This window comes from Uloborus diversus, chromosome 5 (genome assembly GCF_026930045.1).
Source record: "Uloborus diversus isolate 005 chromosome 5, Udiv.v.3.1, whole genome shotgun sequence".
NCBI classification, from domain to species: Eukaryota; Metazoa; Arthropoda; class Arachnida; order Araneae; family Uloboridae; genus Uloborus; species Uloborus diversus.
In genome coordinates, this window is record NC_072735.1 from 130730825 (window position 1) to 130751024 (window position 20200).

The window sequence follows — 20200 nt, forward strand, 5'->3', positions numbered from 1 at the left end:
TCCAAATCTAAACGAGCCGACTTTCCCGTAGACAAATATCGACGAGCTAGCATCTGGTCAATATTCTCTTAATTCGTTCAGACTGAAAACTGTGTCAAAATTACATTTTTAGCGCATAAAATTATTTTCTAAAAACAAAATATGTCTCTGTCGTCTGACGAAATAGATACGTAAAAAATGAACAAAGAAGCAAATTACGAAAGGGTGTTTTTTAAACAATGCAGCTGATATATTGTTTTTCAATAAAAATTCTTTAATAATTTTTAAAAAAGATTGGGTAAAAAATGAAAATTAATAGATTTTATTAAAAAAAATAATAGTAATGATAATCATTTTTTGCTCTATCTTTTGATTAAAAATGAAGCGCATTTGGTCTTATTTTCCGCCGTTGCAAAAAATGAGAAACATAATAATATTGAAGATGGCTAACAAAATATTCAGAAATAAATGCATTCCGTCAAAAATGGAAAATAAAAATTGTATCTATTACTCTTCCTTGGTGTTAAAAAACTTAAAGCACTCCAGACATTCCTTTAACAAGAGTTTCTATCAGCAGAGTTTGTTTGAATCAAATTTGTCTTTAAGTTCGACATCGATATTCGTCTTAAGATTTCCCGTAAGCGGTTTAGGTTTAAATGAAAGAAAGATTGTTCAAATTAAAAAAGTAAATTTGAGAATGAGGTGTCCTAGCCAAGATTCCCGCACAAAAAAACTTTTGTTTGAATTCGACTGCTCACTCAAAAGTTATTAATAAGACGGACAGACTGACAGACACATAATACCGCATTATAATTCCGTGCTTTCCATTTTGAAATTTTTTGATACTTAATTATTTTATTTATTTATGACTTTTTTGTTTTTGATTTTCGGCGATATTATTGAGATGCATTAAGCCTTCTTTCATGCTTTTTTTCCCCTTTCTTTTACTTTTGTGGAAAATTGGGCTAGAAAACGATTTAAATACAAAACTTGGTTTTAAAACTGATGTCAATTAGTCGAACCCTGTCATAACGATGAGATTGGAGGATATGATTTTCATCTCAGTTATAATATAATCACGATAAATTGAAGGTCTCGGTTTGAGAATGTGATAGGCCACATGATGTGAATTTTTCAGTAGGCCTATTTCCAACTTATTAAAAAATATTTGTAGAATTTTTCAAAGTTATTATACATTTTGTACTCTGCAATACTAAAAACAGGTATATTTTTCTCCAGATGACATAATCCACTGGCATATTTATTTCAATTTTAGTCATGAGAGAAAAATTTTGATCGAAAAATCACTCCTTGTGGTTTGTTACGTGTCTGCTTCGAGCCCTTCAATAAAATCATGTTTTTTACCGAATCTATCTCAAAAGACGCGTGAAATTCTGGCTGGTCAAAATCGCTGGCCAAATTATTAGACCAAAGAGTTTTTTTCGTTTTTGTACACTATTTTTACTGAAATACTATTTATTTTACTGTTAAAGTACAGTACATACTGTACACTGATTATTACGTTATTTTTCATAATTGAATGTTTGCAGATGACAGCACTGTCTGCTTTGTTTATGTTCTTTGTTTATCTACCTACCAGGAAACTAACCTCAGTCAGCTTAAACAGTTCACTAGTTCTTTTTATTAGTATGTTCTGTTATAGTTAAATTTAGTTTCAGGTAATTAGTATGTGAGTATATATAATAGTGAGTATAAACAGTTTTTTACCTCCTTTTTTAAAAAGATAAGAAATGGTGTAAACCGTGTGAAAAGTATGCCAAAAAGATTTAAAATGCTCATTAAAAACAAGGGAATGCATACTTAATATTAGGTAATTATTTCACTGTTCGTTAATGTGTCTATAGTTATGTAATCAATCAAGAATTTGCTTTTAAAACAATCTTAGTTAATAAGGCCAGCACTGTATACGCTCCGTTATGGCGTCCGCACCAAAACTTAGGTATTGAATCCTTCTGCATACGCGATGAAGTTTTTAGAAATTATTGATGCTTCGGGTACGAAAGCAGTTAGTAATATTTACCCCTGCAGGATCTCCTGTCCAGAGCGAGGTGATAACCATGTTTGCAAGCGCAGCGGGGACCCGTGGAAGTTGACAGACACAGGTGCTGGCACGGAAAACCGTCCTCACGACACGGCGAGCCAGTTTCTGCAATGATAATTCAAGCTGCAAATGATGTTTCTGCTCTACTGATAACTCAGAGGCTATTAAACATTTAAAATACAATTAGACTAAAGATACAAGTGTGCGCATGTTCCTTTAACCGTTTCAGTAAAGTTTTTAAGGGGTGTAACGACCCTTTACCCATCAAAATTTTCGACTTTCTGGAAAAAATATATGTTATGCATTATTTATTTCTGAAAATTTGATACCTTATTCATTACAATATGAAAAAAAAAACTTTCCAAGTTATCTTAAAAATGCCCTCCGTAGTATTTTCCCCTTAGAGAGTTTTGTTTACCGCAGCTGTTTAAGCCTCTTTTTCTCAGGTGCCGGTTTCTCGTTTTGCGCGCGTGATGTTTCAGAAAGTTTCTTATATATTTCCGTAAAACTTTGCATATATGTTTGTCTGGTTTATTTTTATAATCTGAGCCTAAATTTTATCCAAAAATGAACGTAAATATTAAAAGAAATATTTTCATCTAAAATTTTGGAATTTTTTGATATTAACTTATAAAATTTCTAATAAATAAATAAATAATTAAAAGTAAATAAATAAACTTAGGTTCAGATCATGAAAATAAACCAGATGAACATGCATTAAAAGTTTTGCGGAAATATATAAGAAACTTTCTGAGATATCACGCACGCAAAACGGGAAACCTGAGAAACGCAGCCTGAGAAAAAGAGGCTTAAACAGCTGCTGTTAATAGAAATCTGTATGGGGAAAGTTTTCGCATTTTTTCTATATTTTAAAACGTTTTTTTGCGTATGTTCATAAATAAAGAATCAAATTGTTCAAAATTAAATTATACGTAACATATATTTTTTTTTCCAGAAAATCAAAAAAATTTGAAGGTTTAGGGTCCTTAGGCCCCTTAAGATAACTATGAAAGAACTTTATATTATAAAAAACCATCGTTGTAGCACACAAATTTAAGCCCATATACTGTATAAATTAACTTTAAGTTACCGAAAACCTTACAAAAGAAAGGCACTTTTTAGCTTAGATAGAGACGTTAAGGGGTAGTTGTAAAAAGTTTTTTTAGCTACTATGTTGTCTGTGAGTTGTTTAATCAAGTACACTGCTTTTTCATCAATAAGTAGCGTTAAAGGTGCCCCATAAAAAATTCAATTTTCAAAAATCTGCATTTTAAGACGCACCCTAGTGAAAAGAGAGGGATATGCACCCCCTAGAGGAAGAAATCTCTCAAAAAGTGTTTTTTTAACTATGGGTTTAAACCACTTATATTTTCAAGGATGCCAGATTCTGTAGAATTGTGTTAGTCTCTAAATCAAGCTGAATCACATTGAAAATAACGAAGCATGCACATCAAAGTTTTACTTTCCCCCCTTATTCAGATAGACTCGTCTGCCAATTTCATGGCATCGCATCCATGGGCATACTGTGACATATAATGCCCCACTTAGCAGCATTATTTTTCTTGTATAACTATGTGGTGTATTTTAATTATTTGTTACAAGCTTACTAAAAATTATTTGCTATATAACAGTTGTTTGGTGTGGTAAAAAAAAATGTGTAGTTTTTACGTTAATTACCATAAAAAAACAATTAACCACAATGTAAGTTTTACTGCTTGTTTTTGAAATTTTTGCTATTCTTATGCAACATGTTCAATTGATTTAATCTAATATAATGTTTAAAAATCTAACATAAGCATTAAATCAAAAAAGTAATATTTTGTTTTTATATAGACGTTTATGTACCTGTTACACCAGTCGTCGCTCCTTAGCCTTCCCCCACAACTGTAATTGCTAAAAATAACTTATACTCTCCCTGTATATTTTTTCTGACAAAAAAAAGGCTCGATCATTTTTTAAGTTTTTTTTTTCGAAAACTCTCGTGCGTAAGGGGTTAAACATATGTTCTCTTCAGAATTTTTTTTTAGTAAGGTTATTTCTTATAATTTTGACAAAAACGTCTCTAATTTTACTCGTTCTCTTTGCTACAGTAGCTTACATTATTGTTTTTTTTTTTTTCATTTTTGTTACAGCTTATAAATTTCAACTAAACTTTAAATCCTTTTTTTTTCAGCAATCACGATTGCTTATTGTTCTCATTTGACTGTTTTTTGATGTCCTTTAATTTTATGTTCCCACCGCCACCCTCTGCAGCATCACCGTCGACCGGATCCTCACGATGCTGCTCCTATAGCGAAAGCCGTCTCTAGGTTGCATCCATGTCCTACACACACGCGCATACATAGACAACTACACACACACACACGCACACACAAGCACACACATACATACACCTACGCACGCATACACATACCCCCCACACACATTCATATACACAACTACACACACACTTATGCCAGCACACGGACACAAACACACATGCCTACACACACATACACATACTCCTACACACAAACACACATACCCCACACACAAACACACGCCTACATACACACACTCGTGATTGCGAAAAACATAATTTGAATTCAAGATGTCAAAATTCAAATTTTTTTTTATTTTTAATTTATACATTTTTATTCTAATTTACAAACAGTATTAAACGTATTTTTATGCAAATTTATTTCAAAAAGTAGGTGATATATATATATATATATATATATATATATATATATATATATATATATATATATATATATATATATATATATATATATATATATATATATATATATATATATATATATATATTGTTGTAGTTTTTGACTTTTCAAAAGAACTCATAATATCGCACAACATAAAATTAATATCATTTCACGTCTAGAATGATGCTACCAAATTAAAAATTCAATAAGCAGAAACGATAAAATGTAGCTATTAAACTAATTCTGTCCATAATATTAATAAAATACATTATATTAATCTAGATTTGATAAATAATTCGAGCGGAAAATTAAATGTCACGAATACCATTGTGTACATAAAACGGATAATTGAAAGAACTTATTGCGAAAATTTTCGAAATAGAAAACTCTCTTTTCCTGTCATTAATATCCCTAAGAGAAAATATTCGTAAAATTATTTATCAAGACTGACAACAGAAGATTAAACCCATCTGAAAGATAACATATAAAGGTATCATACATGATTTCTTTTCAGTAAATGATTTACATATCAAGTTAATTAATCTCTCAGAGCTGGTATTATACATTCTCAGACTAATCATATTCCTAAAACGTATTTCAAGAGGAAAATGAATAAATAGAGCGATTCTGATTACTTTAGAGGGAAAACATGTAGACTATTTTCATTCACTGAAAGATCATATGCGTATAAAAATGTTTTTCAATAAACTGCTATTAAACGAATTAAAATGCTTCTGAAGTTGCTTTTGAAATTCATTTTCTTGAAATACGATGGATGAATTTTTGCAAATGTCTCTCGGTAAATTAAATCAGTAAATCCGTTAATTCATTTGTTTGATGAATGGATTTTTTATCTTTTGACATTTCACATCAGAATTATTATTTGATTATTTTTCCTGGTGTCAGTTTGTAAACATTGTGCTAGTTGTAGGTATCTTTTCGGTAAAGTGGGGTGATATCCAGCAAAATCGATTAAAAAATATGTGAACAAAGCTCTGGCGTCTGATTTGTCATGAGACATTACTCTTCAAGAGCTCATTGGATACTGAATCCACCTTTTTTGGCAAAAATTCTAATTTGTTTCGTTGTAATTATTTACAGGACAACCAATTAAACTGTTACTTTGAAACAGCTAAAACATATTTTAAGAATCTTTTAATAAACAAAGAACCCAGCAACAAAAATAGGATAATATTTTTAATAACTTCATTGTTGTTTACGAACATAATCCTATAAATTTAAATATGAATTTCTTAAGTCAGTTTTAAAAAATGTTCATCATAAAAAAAATAGTTAATTGCGTTTTTTTTTTTTTGATAAATTTCTTCAGTTTAAATTTTATGGCAAAAACAATGAAGCATTATACAACATTCTCCCTTCAAACAAGAACAAATTCCTATCATTTTAATTTAAGTTCTTACTGATGTGTCTTAAAATTGCATATCAAGGAATGAAAATGCTTATGTTAATATGATCAGCATTTAATTTGATAAGTCATGAGCATTAATGACAATATTTTAAAGAAATAGTAGTGGAAACACACATTCATTAGATGCAGTCATTTTCGAGCATGTTTACTTCTTTTAAAGGGGGAATTTCTTTTATAATAACATGCTGCCACGAAACATCAAAAAAAGTGACAGTTCTTTTGCGATTGGCTGACAGGGTAAGATAATAAAAACTTAATTATTTTGAAAAACGTCATAATATACTTTGTTTTAATCGAGTATTACTGTTAAAAAAATCATGGCTGTACAGTTGCAATATTTTCAAATTTTATGCATTGTTTTCATGTTATTTTTATTTCACGTTAAAAAAATAATAAAATGATAAGAATATAAGTCTTGCTAATTTTAAGTACATTTATCTTCTTGACTTCATTATTTTGAAATATTTCGAAACAAATTGAGTTTTAAAACTGTCTGAAGATTTAAAAAAAACACATCATGATTTGGAATTAAAAAATTAACAAAACACTTTTTTTTAAACACAACCGTGTACGTTGACTCATGCTCAAAAATACTATAATAAATATAAAAGCCGAGTTTAAAATCGACTTGTTTTATTTAACGTCACAATAGCTTGTAAATTGTGGCAATGTAAAAGTGTGTGCTACAAATAAAATTATGTATTTATGCAGTCTATTTCTCTAATTATCGTGATTTGATAATCATTAATTACTACTACACTTTTTAGAAGAACATTTGTATGTCTTTTTTTTTTCAGTTCTCTCTGTTATAACTAAAATAAGTACTGATTCCAATGCTCAATAATTATACTTTTCAGTAAAACACTAATATTTATGTATCCACACCTACACTAATACAGGGTTCCGTTAAAGCCCATTATCATTTGAATAATTTCTAAATGGCACAAGCTATAGTCATTAGAGGGGAATTTAGAGGAAAGTTGCCATGCACTATACAATGAAGCAACTAGCAGCACCATCTGGTGGCAAAACTCAAAATTAATGCTGTTATTTCTTAAACGATACGAAATATGAGAAAAAGGTTACCTACTCATTTGTTCGGCACCATTACAACAAAGAAAAAAGATATTGACATCGCAGAAATGTCAAAAATAGTAGGCGTATAACGTCCCTTCTTTAGATTTCGATCAACAAAACTGCACTTTCCAGAAACTAGCCTCATCTATTATATCTATAACGCTTAAATTGATAGATTTCAGCACCAATACTCATCTAGAAAGGGAACTGTACTTCCCGCTGCATCAAATAATAGGTGAAACGCTAGCATGATAAAACGTAATGTTCTTTCAGAGATTCTGCAATGCTGGCGGTGAGGTTGCATAGTTACACTCGCTCTTTAATGTTATTCTTACTAAAAATGGTCTGAAGCTTCAGGTCATAACGAACGTTTAGCAATTTCTACGCTAACCACCAGACAAGACGACTTTTAGCTGAAATGCAGTTACGCCTACTATTTTTTTTAAATTACTGTGCGGAAGATGTCTTTTCTTTCTTAATTTGATAATTCTAAACAGCTTTGCAAATGCCGTTCTTTCCGTATCTCGTACTGTTTCTGACATAAGAACGCTAACTCCGAGTTTTGTTTCCAGATGACGATGTATCAGGCTTCATTGTTTAGCGAAGGGCAACATTGTTGTACCTAGATCCCACTTTTTTTATTGTAGCTCTTGTCGTTCAGAAATGATTGGGGTCACGACTGACTTTAGCGAGCACCCTACATGTTTACAATATTGGTAGGTATTTCTTTTTCCGCTCAAATAATTGCAATTATTAGTTTAGCAGTTTGATCTTTGTTAGTACTTCATAGCTATTTGTGTTAATGATTTTGATAACTACATTTATATCGACGCTCACATACTTACACTTTACAATGAGCATTTAAATTTATTTGCTAGCAACTTCACTTAGATTATGTCTGTTCATAATTTTTATAAGTGTTATTTTCGAGGTTCAAAGTAGGCTAATTTTGGTAAAAAATTCACAGTTTCGTTTTAACATCAACACTAATATTATATCGTTCCCATGCTTTATACAGAGTGTTTCAGTTAAATGTTTCAGAACTCCTAAGATCGGTATTAAGTTTCTTGACGACTCGAAATCATGTAGCGATGCGGGGTCGAAAATGTTTTCCCGCCCCGCGAAAATTGAGATGTGATAGGAGTATTCCTGACTGTTCGGAGTTCCATGCACCGAAGATGCGAGGTGTGCAGTGCAGCCGGTTGAAAAGAGTTTGAACACTTACGTTGATCCATGTACCTTTTGCATTTTTAGACGTATAGTTAAAAATATATTTAACTTACGGTCTCTTTTCCTTATGACGCTTCTGTGTACGTAATCGCTTGAGGAAAACATTTCCAGCTCCATATTGCTATATGAGGTAGTGAGATTCAAAGGGATGCAAGTGGACTGGATTAAGTTTTAAGTAAAGCGCGTTTAAAGATCAGATCCTAGGAAGGCTTTCATTGAAATTTCTTTTATAAATCATGCTGCACAGCAGCACCTACCAGGGCTATTAGTACGCTCTCTTGCCCCAAGACAGAGGAGAGGTTCACCTACCATATGTACTGGTTATCTCCAAATTTTTACTTTTGCCACTTGCATCCCTTTGCTTCTCACTGCCTCATATGATTTCAGGTCGTCAGGATGCACGTAGTTCCTCTTAGGAATTCTGAAACATTTAACTGAATTACCCTGTATGTTTATGAATTGCTCTCAACGTCAAAAATCATAGATTTTAGTATAACATTCGTATTTCTAAGTCAAAAATTACATTAAGAGTTCCAATTTTGTGATAAATTGTCTCTGAATGAATACTTACTGCAGGTCCTGTTTTCCAGCTCATCAGAGCCGTCAGGACACTCATACTCTCCGTTGCACACATGTAGTTGGCTGATGCAGGAACCGTCATTGCATCGAAACTGGCCAGCTGCACACTCGTCTGCCGCTACAGAAGAAAATGGATGCGCATGGTAGGGAATGTACGATTAAAGAATATTATCAAAATGCTTAAATACTAGAAATAATTTTATTGATTTATTGAAAGACTAGCTGCGTTGCTCGGCTTTTCCCGGTCTACTTTGAAAATGAAAAAAATGTGTCAAGTGATGTATATTCAACAATCAGGCTTAAATAAAATAAAGAAAGAAAAAAAAAACATAATGCAAAATTTTCCTCCCTAACAATGACGACAGATAATAAAATACTTTTAAGAAATGAAAATGAGAAAGATGGGTTTAAAAAGCTTAACGAAGGAAACGCAAAATAAAATAAGTTAAAGTGAAAATAAGAATGATGGAAATAAATAATTGATTCAAAATGCTTAACCATGGAAACGCGAAAATAAAATGGTTAACAACTTGAATGGAGATGATATTTTTCGAAATTTGTTTAAAACGTCTTACAACTCTTTTTAATTTGGAAATAAAAGCTTAGTTTTTTGACCATAGGTCAAGATAGATCTGGAGTAAAAAATGTCTCTCTTTCCAATGGTGTCAAAAAGAAAACTGTGGGACAGTTCCTTTACTTTTTATTGATATATTTAATAAAGGAAGTAGTGCTTAAATTTCAGCTAACCCCCCCCCCCCAAAAAAAAAATCGAGCTAAAAACGCAAAACTTCCGTCGAAATTAAGTTAGAGCGTTGAAACAAATTGCGTAAAACGTGGAAAATTCTACCCTTTCCAACGATATGTAATATTAATATATGTGCAAGTAATTTTTCACCCCCATATTCGGTAATTTATGTGAAAGTTGGACCTAAATTGGAACAAAAAAAAATAACTACTCGTCGATTTTTTTTCGAACTGGTCTACAAACCTTTCCGGGGCTAAAATAAAGATAATGTGAAAATTTCAGCGAAATCAGTCGTTTAGTTCTCGAGCTTTGGGTTGCTTTTTGGAGATTTAATTTTGTACTATGTAGAGATAGTTTCATATTAAATTCCCATTTTATAAATATGTAGCATGTATTTTGAATCAGAACTGTTTATTACTAGTAGAAAGGCAAGTAGAATTTCACTTGATTGCAAATCCACTTTGGTTACGATCATACTGAGACAGCAAAACCGTGTTGGCAGTTCCTTTTTTAAAAATATTCGATCAAACTGTAATGTTACTTTAAAAAAAAAAAAAAAAAAAAAAAAAAAAAAAAACATGTGCAGGAAAGTTTTACAGCTAGTTTCTGCCGGTTCTCCTATTCTAATTGATTTTTTTTATTAATTGATGCTCAGAATAAAATAACAGAGCATAAACTTTGCGTAAATCATTTACGTCCAAAATAAAAATGTTGCACTGTTTTGGAATAAAAACAACAACTGATACTTTTTAAAGTAAAAATGTTTTTTCAACCAAGCTTTTCTCACGATGCTTGAAGAAAATCCTGATTCTAAAATTATCGCACACTCTAGTTGACTCTTATATATTATCGTAACTTTTCCTATTGATTTTTACGATATTTGTGAACTGCTAAGCTTCGCCTTTCTTTAAAAATCATCAAAACATGATTATTCGGCAATCCTAGCTTTAATTAAAAATGTACAGTCGAACCCGTTTAATGAAACAGCCATTTTGTCATGAAAAGATATTCTAATAAGTGGGGAGTCCATTAACCGGGAAAAAAAATAACACATTACATTGGTTTGGTACATTGAAAATGTATTATATTAAGAGTGATATTCTTTTAACAGATATTCTAACAATCAGGCTCGACTGTGTTGAATAAAATTATGACCAAATTTTGGTTTCTATGCGTTGAGGTTGAACACAATAAGCAGAAATATTTTTAAAATCTTTTTAAATATCATTAGATCATCTAATGCGTTGCAATAACATTGCTTAAAATTATATAGGTACAGCATTTGAGTAACACAGGCAATAGGAATTTCAGTGATTTTGTACAGGTACGGGGACATGCTGTGTTTGACAATATATTTTTACAGAAGCAACCTTTTATGAACACTAGTATGTGATCAAAAAATACTGAAAAAATCTACAACTATAAGTTTGCGAAGCGGTGCAAAGTCAGTTTTGTTTTCTAAATATGATTGTAATTGATTTTGAAAAATGTAGTCCTTATAACTTCATAAAACACATAATTAGTAAAGTATCACTTTTTTTATTCAGTGTTTTTTTTTTTTTTAATCTAAAAATATAGTGGTGGAAAAGTAACAATGAGCAATATTACTATTGCTAATTAACTAACCTAGAAGCAACGGTTATCTTTTTCGGTAAGTGAACTCCTTACACATACTGAAATCCCATTACAACAAAATTCAAGGGACAACAAATGTCTTTCGTTGTAACGGAAATTTCGCTGTAATGCAATTCAAGCAATGTAATGTTAATCAAATCCGGACTGAAAATTTATTTCGTTGAAACGAATGTTTTGCTGCGTTGGTATTCGTTGCAGCGCGATTTCACTCTATTATCTCTACCCTACTATCAGTTTAAAAACTTTACGCAATTCAGAAAAAAATTACTTGTCGTCATTTGAATAATTATGGAAAGTGGCATGCATTGATGGTAATTCTATTATGCCAAAATTTAACTTACGATAGCGTCTTCCTGAAAGTTCAGTAAGTTGATTAGACATTAAATTTCCTTAAAAGTGTACTAAGTTAATTAGATGATGAACTTTGCTGCATTATTTCATCGTGTGCCACTATCCAATATCCTTTTACTAATGAAATTGTTCACCAAAATTATCTTCCCTTATTAATGGGTCAGAAATTTGAGAATGTGGAACCAAGCATTTCGAGGACAGTGAATCATTTATCGTCCTGGAAAATAATGCTTGCTTTAGGATAAGATGACCAGAAATATTAGTCATTAAAATATATTTAATGAACAACCTCAGGCTAGATTATGATTATTAAAGAGCTATTGAAGTCGGAAAGACCATGATTTCGGAAAATAAATAACTGAATGGGATATTTTGGTTTCCAATGCGTGAAAAATCGAAGAAATATTTGGGAACTTAAATGTAATTTTAACTTTTAAATACATGATACTTATTTTACTACAAGAGGCGAATAAGTTAACAGTGTACCTTACAATAAATATTACAATTGAAATTATGATCTGCATTATTTTTGTGATAAGAAATCAAAGTCCTACGCAGTCCATTGAATTTTAGAAATATATGAACATTACACATTTGAAACTAATGTTCAATGCACATTACACGGTTGATTACTAAAATATAAAATGCACTGTAACGAGCTGGTTTAAGAAACATATTTATATATATTTACAGAATAGCATACGATAGAAAACATGAATTGCTGGCATTTTAAACATCCTAGTAAAACAACTTTTTGGATACTTAAATTATTTTCCCTAATGACCTCGTCATCAAAATATTAAGTCTTTAAAATCTGCCGAAATTTTTCAAATTTAGCGAGTTTTGGTGGGCAATGGAAGACATCTTTTACACGCTTTGCAGATGGATGTCTGCCACTGGGAAAGAATAAAAGGTTTATGAGTGAAGCCATCAGTTCTTGAAGCAGAGATCCCAAATCACGTGATAAATTTGACTGTAAAGTGTTAGAAGAAATCAGGTTTCTTTCACTCGCTTCACTAAAAACGTGTCTTCCACTCGTTGAAGTTGAACCATATGACTTGAGATCTTTGCATTGGCATTTCCTAAGTCAATAATTGGACTTGCTCACTCCTGTTACTAATTCCTGCTGTAAGGTCCTACTACTACTTGCAGGGGTAAAATTGTTCACGTAAAATTGTTATTTTTAAATTCTCTCAAAATCTTTAAATTTGACACTTTTCTAAAATTTTCGGCTGATTTAAAAAATCATATATCTTGATAATGGGGAACTAAGGGCAAATAATTTTTGTGTCAAAAAGAAAAAAAGTTTCAACATGGTTTCTCAATTGCTTATTTTACATTTTTCATTATTATACTATTTGGGTGGTTCCTTGATTAGAAAAGCTCGTTTAATGTTAGTTAATTAAAATAAAGACCGCTCGTAACAAAGTACTAATATATGTAAAATGCTTGTTTAATTTATTGATTAAAAGAGGGGTTGAAAAAAAGTCGACAGTTAAAAAAGTTTAGATTTTTGTACCGTACAAATTCGTGTTCAATTACAACTGATAAATATGGATCTTTAATATATTATAAGCATTTTTGTTACTTCATCTCCGTCGCTTTGAAAAACTTATACTATTTTGCTTCTGTTTTGTGTAAAATTTCCTATTAAAGTATTCGTACCTTCTTTTGCGTTTTCTTTTCTAACACTTGTTACAAACTTTTCTAGGAAGAATTTTAGTCAGAAAAACGGTTTTTGGGTCTTAAGCACCAAAACTTAAGTTATGCTGCAGTTGAAAAATATTTATGTTGATCATTTTAATACATAATCTTGAATCAATTAAGTTCAGACACCTTTTCTGTCTAAATTTAAAAGGTTTTTGCTACATTATTTCGGATAATCTTTGAAAACATTTTACTAGTTTCAAAATATTTCGGAAAATAATTAGATGGCTTCACATAAGACCATTAAAAAAATGTTTTTTAGTATATGCTAAAAGTGCGCGATACATTTAGGTATAATTTAATTCAGTTTTTATATTAATGTGATAGGGTTGTTCGTTCCTTTGATACGTCATTGTTTATTTGTTCTGTTTTTTTTCTCTCATCTGCTTTTTTGCACCATTTAACAAAAGTATTGTTGACACTTATTGACGTTTAGATATTGTTGATACTCCGTTACTCCTAGAAGCTCCTTTTGTTTTCATCAAATTTCCCACAGATTGATGCTTTCATTTTTCCACCACAAGATGCCACAATTTCAATGAAACTGCTAAAACAATGTGAAAAGTTTACATATAACAGGAAATATCAAACGTTTTGTAGCAAAAATATTTGTGCTACAAAATGTTGGATATTTCCTGTTACATCTCAGCACAAAGATATTTATTTATTTCTTAAGTTTACTTATTGCAGTGCCTTTGATATATGCAAAGTTTTCTTAATCAACTTGTAAATTTCAATAATCAAACGTTGTCAGTTGTCACATGTCCTTTTGGAAATTTTCTGCAAAACCTATGTATTTTTCAAATTTAAGTTTTAAATTATTTTCTTGTTCTTCTTTTTAATACGTTTAGTCGTACACTTTTGTAAACTATTCCGAAAACAATAAAAATGCTGAAACCTTTTATGTTTAAACTTAATAGCGTAATAAATACCGAAATATTCTTACCAATTTATGTAAAATTACTCTATTCAAAGCACTATATTATTCTTTTTGTTCTTTATTATTCATCATTTAATTCAACAAAATTAGTACCACGGAAGGCAAAAATAGATTTAAAAAAGTAATAAATTTAACAATAGAAAGAGGAAGTCTAACGAAAACGACACTGTGACTTTTTTTGTTTTCGTACCTGAAATTGACCCGTTTATTCAATAACTTGTCGAGCATCAAGCTCTAAAACTCAAAAAAAAAAAAAAAAAAAAAAAAATCTTCCATCATTCTAAAAATTTTCGTTAAGGATTGCAGTGTTTTAAACTGATAACGATACATATGTGGAACATTTATTTCAATAAACGAAATTGTACTCCCTCTTGGGCAAGTCAACCGTCACGTTGGGGATTCAGACTCTATAATTTCACCAACATTTTGCTACAAATCTCAATGTTTTGACTAAACGGATGTAAACGTATTTTTAGATAATTTCGTTTGATACAGAGATACTTTTTACATATTCGCGTTATATTTTCGCTAGTTAAATTTTAATTTATTTGCATGTGTCACGTACTAGTCATCTAAATTCCCCTCCTCGCAATTTGCTGTTTGAATTTACAGCTTTTTTTTCTCTGTTTGCATAGCAATGGCAAAATAAATTATTGGTTTTGAAAGTTTATGTTTCAATGCAAAGGAAACATTTCTCAGTTGCTGAGATATAACAAATTAAACCGCTAAAAAAAGAATATGTTCGGATCATTCCACGAAAAAGTTGCCATTTGTCCTACACGTTACATCTAGTATATTTCAATTTAAAAGAAATGGTTTTTAACGGCAATGGCGAAATGTTTTGCTTATGAAGTCAAAAACCTTTCGCCATTACCGTTTCTTTGTGATTCCTTAAGCAACGAAATTTTGTTCATTGACCTTTTAACTAATTACTAGCTACGTCGCCTGGCTTTTGCACGATCCACCTCGAAAATAAAACTTATCTCAACTGACGCGTGTTCAACAATCAGGCTTGAACAAAACAAAAAACAGTAAAATTTTGCAACAGATTTCGGGAAAATAACCAAAAAGTAAACATTTTAAATCCCCCGATTACAGAAGAAGCTTTTAGACAAAACGCAGAATTTTATTTGCTCATATTCGAGACAAAAATGGCAACAGATTTTTTGTCTCAATGATTTTCTTCACCGCTATAAATTTTAATTCGCAACTCCAACGAACTATAGGGGGCACTGCAGTCACTGTCTAATGGCCAACTTAAAAACTAAAACAAACGCATGTGGTAACGAAGAAAATGCTAAAAGTGTTGTGATTTTTCTTCGTATGTATGATTTTTTCGCTTTATTCATTTGAAAAGATTTTTCAAAGTCTTTTGGTTGTTCTGACCCATATAAAAAGAGATTAGAAACCAAAAAGTATTACGAAAGTAAACAATTAATGCAGAACACACAGTAAGTTGTTCTGAAGCAGCCATTTTCACAATGTTGAATTCGGAATTCATAAATTTTTGGTTCGCTTCGAACGGCATTTTCATTTTGTGCCGTTTTTTCTATACATTAGTACACTGTAAAAAAAATTCGGAAACGTTTCTGAGTATATCGTGCAGCTGCGGTTCATGAAATTTTCAAAAACGTTTCTGAGTATTTCGGAATTCTCTTTCTGTAATGTCCGGAAACGTGTCTGAGTATTTCGGAATCCTCTTTCTGTAATGTCCAGAAACGTGTCTGAGTATTTCGGAATCCTCTTTCTATAATTTCCAGAAATGTTTCTGAGTATTTTGGAATCCTCTTTCTGTAATTTTCAGAAACGTTTCTGAGTATTTCGGAATCCTCTTTCCGTAATTTCCAGAAATGTTTCTGAGTATTCTGTGCAGCTGTGGTTCATGAAAGTTTCGAAAACGTTTCCCAGTATTTCGGAATTCTCCAAACAATTTTCAAAAACGTTTCTGAGAATTTCGGAATCCTTTTTCCGTGATTTTTTCTAAAAAATAATTCTTTACTATAGTATTGCATGCCATATCGGTTTCAATTCTTTCATATCTAAGAGCAATAATACAAGCAATTTTAGAATCATTCGTGGATTTTTTTTTTTTTTTCTGAATTTCTAATGACAAATAGCATGGTTAACAGCATAACATATGCACAGTTATAAATTTTTGAAAATTTATGAAATAATATAGTAGTTTCATTCATAATCACAAAATCGTCGGGGGAGGGAAGGGGAGTACTTTCTCAAAAGTGGGATTGTTTGTTAAACAATATTAAACTTCAGTTTTTCTCTCAATACTTTCAAGACAAAATTATCAACATATTGTATTTTTAATGCAGAACTTAAAAACATATCTTGTATCAAACTTGATAGCTTTTATTTTCGGATAAAATTTGACAGAACTTACCTACACTTTGCGTTCCGAAATTCGTTCACGTCAAGTCAATTTTTTTGATGAACAAAGTGTACCGAAAAGTACCAACAGAGAAATTGATGAATTTAAATATGACACCAAAGTCCCCCTGCTGGAACCATTCGGGTTTATTCTTCTGTTCTTGCCCTTTTCCAGTTTATCACAAATATAGATACTTAATCAAAATAGGTTACTGATTTTATTTTTAGAGTGTGCGCAAAATGCATTATATAATTTATTTATTAAAACATTGAACTCTATTACATGATTATTCCATTTCATATATACGAGAGTCCCCCCCCCCCACAACACAAGAGTGATGGTGCACCCATAAAATGATATAAAGCGCCCCCCACCTTAAAAAAAGCAACCCCTTGAAAATGTCAATGGCACAGTCTCTCACCATATGTGCATTGCATATTAATAGCATAGTATTTAAAAACTGATCACTTTTAAAACGATGACATGAAATAATATTACTTTTTATTTCAGCATGTAAATGCAGCTGTTCCATTTTTGCCACTGACTCATTCCTCCTGACTGTCCTACATTAAACTAGTATATCCACGAAGGAAATGTTATTTTCGGAACTAATGTCAAGGAATTTTTTTATTGTTAACCACATTTAACAAAATGAATAAGCAGATGAATTAATTTCATAACTATGTTCTTACTAATAGATAACATGGTCATTTTCTAATGGTATAAATATTTTTAAATGAATGAATAAATTATAATAAAAAAAGATAAATTATACCGGCACATTTTTTGTGAAGCATATTACAATACTAGAAAATATTTGCATTACCATATTTCTAATGAATTAAACAATTGATTTTTTTTTCTTTTTGAATCAAAATGTATGTACATCCAAGTATTTCGAAATAACTTTTCTGTGATTGCTTCTCAAATATAAATCTTACTTCTTTTGCGTAATTAATCAGTTTCAGTTGGTTACAACAAATAGTACACCGCGCACATTGGTATGTAGGATAACTTTAAATTAATTCGATAAACCCAAAAACAGTTACAATTGGAGCCTCATCAAATGCAAATCAACAAAAATATAAATGTATATAACAACATGTTTTAAAATATTCATTAATACTTACAAGTGAACATGAGCGGAAGAAAATCTAAGTACCTCCATTACAACTGAATAAGTAATCCAAAGGGTTTCGTTTCATTAAGTATAAACACGAGTGTTGAAACTATTCACGCTTGAACACACAATATATATCTAATTATGGTCGCATTGGAAATTGTAAAGAAGCAAATGGTTATTAACTAACTTAATAGCTGCGTACATCGTCTAAAAAATCAAGGGCAGTCCAAAATGCAAAGGCGTAAAATTAGTTTCGACACATTTTACTACTCTCTAGACATGAAATAACAAGCAATCCAATGCTAAACAGTTGTTGACTGCAGCAACCATAGATAAGAAAAAAAGAAGTTCTCGTTATTTCCGACTCATTGGCGCCTGTGTTGGAAGGATGAAATAGGTTTCGAAGCGTTGCGTCATCACTTCCGCTTCTAGATATCTTGAAATAACAAAAAGCTTTCTGAATATTGAGGAGTTCGCTATTGGATGAAGGATTCCTACTATTTCGGAAACGTTTCCGATATATCCAGAAACGTTTCCGAAATTTGTTACAGTGTACATATTAAGTTCAGTTTCGTGACATTTCCGGCATTTGTTGGCATTTTTGTCACATAGACACATACGTGGCACTCTGTCAAGCGTAACGTTTAACACTAGATAATTTATTTCTATGACTATATGATTGGATATCCAAAGAAATCATGCATTTAATTCATTCGTCATGGAAATGATTTACCTGATATGCGAAATCTTGTCAAGATACATTATTCTTTCACACAATTTTAAAACCATAACTCTATAAACAGATTTTTGGCGAACTTTTATTTTTTATTGTTCAAATTCTTAACGTTCTTTCTGGATTTTTCAATCTGTTCTGCGATAAATATTTTCAAGAAAATTTATTTGCATATTGTCTATTTCAGTAGGATACTGTAGTAACAAAGGTTATTTAATCATTTATGTGGAATTAGGTTAAGGAAAAGTGTCCAGTCAATGTTGTTAAGTTCGTTTTTTTTTCATCGAATTGAAAAACTGATATTTATTCAAATTCACTCAGAACAAAATAAATAAAATGTGTACTCACAGTTTATATATGGTGGTAGTTTTCTTTTCAGTTGATTGACCATTATTTCTTTTTACTTATCGAATTCTGTAATCTTACTACAATTTTATTCCACTCATGATAAAAATTAAAAATGGTTTAACTAAAAACGCGAAATCTCGACAAGGCTACTTTGCTCGCACAATACTAAAACTATAACCCTAAACAAATTTGGCGAAACCTTTCAGCTGAGAATAAATGGAATAAAGTAAATTCTTTCTCGGTTAAACATTTTTCATTTTGTTCTACGATAATAAATTCAAGAAAATATTTTGCATACTGTCCATTCCAACTAAATGCTGCTGTAAAATATGATTAGTTAAATTAATTTAAGATTAAAAAAAACTCATATTCTTACAAATTCATACAAAACAATAAAAAATTTTACCTGGTATAACGTTATCCAATTTTGTTAATCCAGAGTTTTCTTGTTTACGCTTCCACCATTTAATACTTTTTTGAAAGAAATAAGGAAAACTAACATTATTTTGAGAAGCTCGAGAATACTACTAAGGGACGAATTAATTTCTGTAGCTGGAAGCAAACTAAGACACATCGATTGCGTTAATAAATACTCAGAACAAACTGCCTGTGTTTACGTCAACAGACACACGTGGAACGCAACGTGGCAATGTTTTAGTTTCATCGGCAGTTTTGTAAATCACCGCAAGGTAGCGTATTCGAGCGCTGGAGTTCCGAATAAAAGAATTGTTGCGGAAAGTCGAGATGAAACACTGAATAATAATTTAAATGGAGGAAAGCCTTCGAAAAACAGGGATTTTTTTGTCAAAATCTAAGTGTAATAATTAATAGTTTTTAATTGATATCTCCGCTAATTATTATCGGAGGACTATATTAAATAGCCAAACATAAAGATGGGAAGATTATGAATTCAGATTCGTTGCTCCGTTAACTGTCGTTCGGGAAAGGAAACTTGAACATAGATGACTACATAGATACATAGGTACATACATAGACACATACGCTCAGTTTTTAATTATATAAGACTTTTATTGAAATAGATAAGGCGTCACGTGTAGAACAAAATGACCTTTTTCCATGCAATGGTAGTATTGAATAATTTAGTATCATATAAGTATTATCTGAAGTTCGTTTTTATTTGCATTTGACTAAGTTCTACAAGAAACGATTCATTTAT

The 20200-nt window shown here is 31.0% G+C and overlaps 1 protein-coding gene across 1 annotated transcript in view; it reads right to left on the reverse strand.

The window, feature by feature from the left end:
- Positions 1–20200, reverse strand: part of LOC129223139 (low-density lipoprotein receptor-related protein 4-like) — a 161688-nt gene that overhangs the window by 76144 nt on the left and 65344 nt on the right. Inside the window, exons 10-11 of the mRNA XM_054857706.1 lie at positions 9051–9176; positions 2021–2146 (exon numbers count right to left, since the gene is read on the reverse strand). Coding sequence (XP_054713681.1) covers positions 2021–2146; positions 9051–9176 — 252 coding nt within the window. The remainder of the gene's footprint in view (positions 1–2020; positions 2147–9050; positions 9177–20200) is intronic.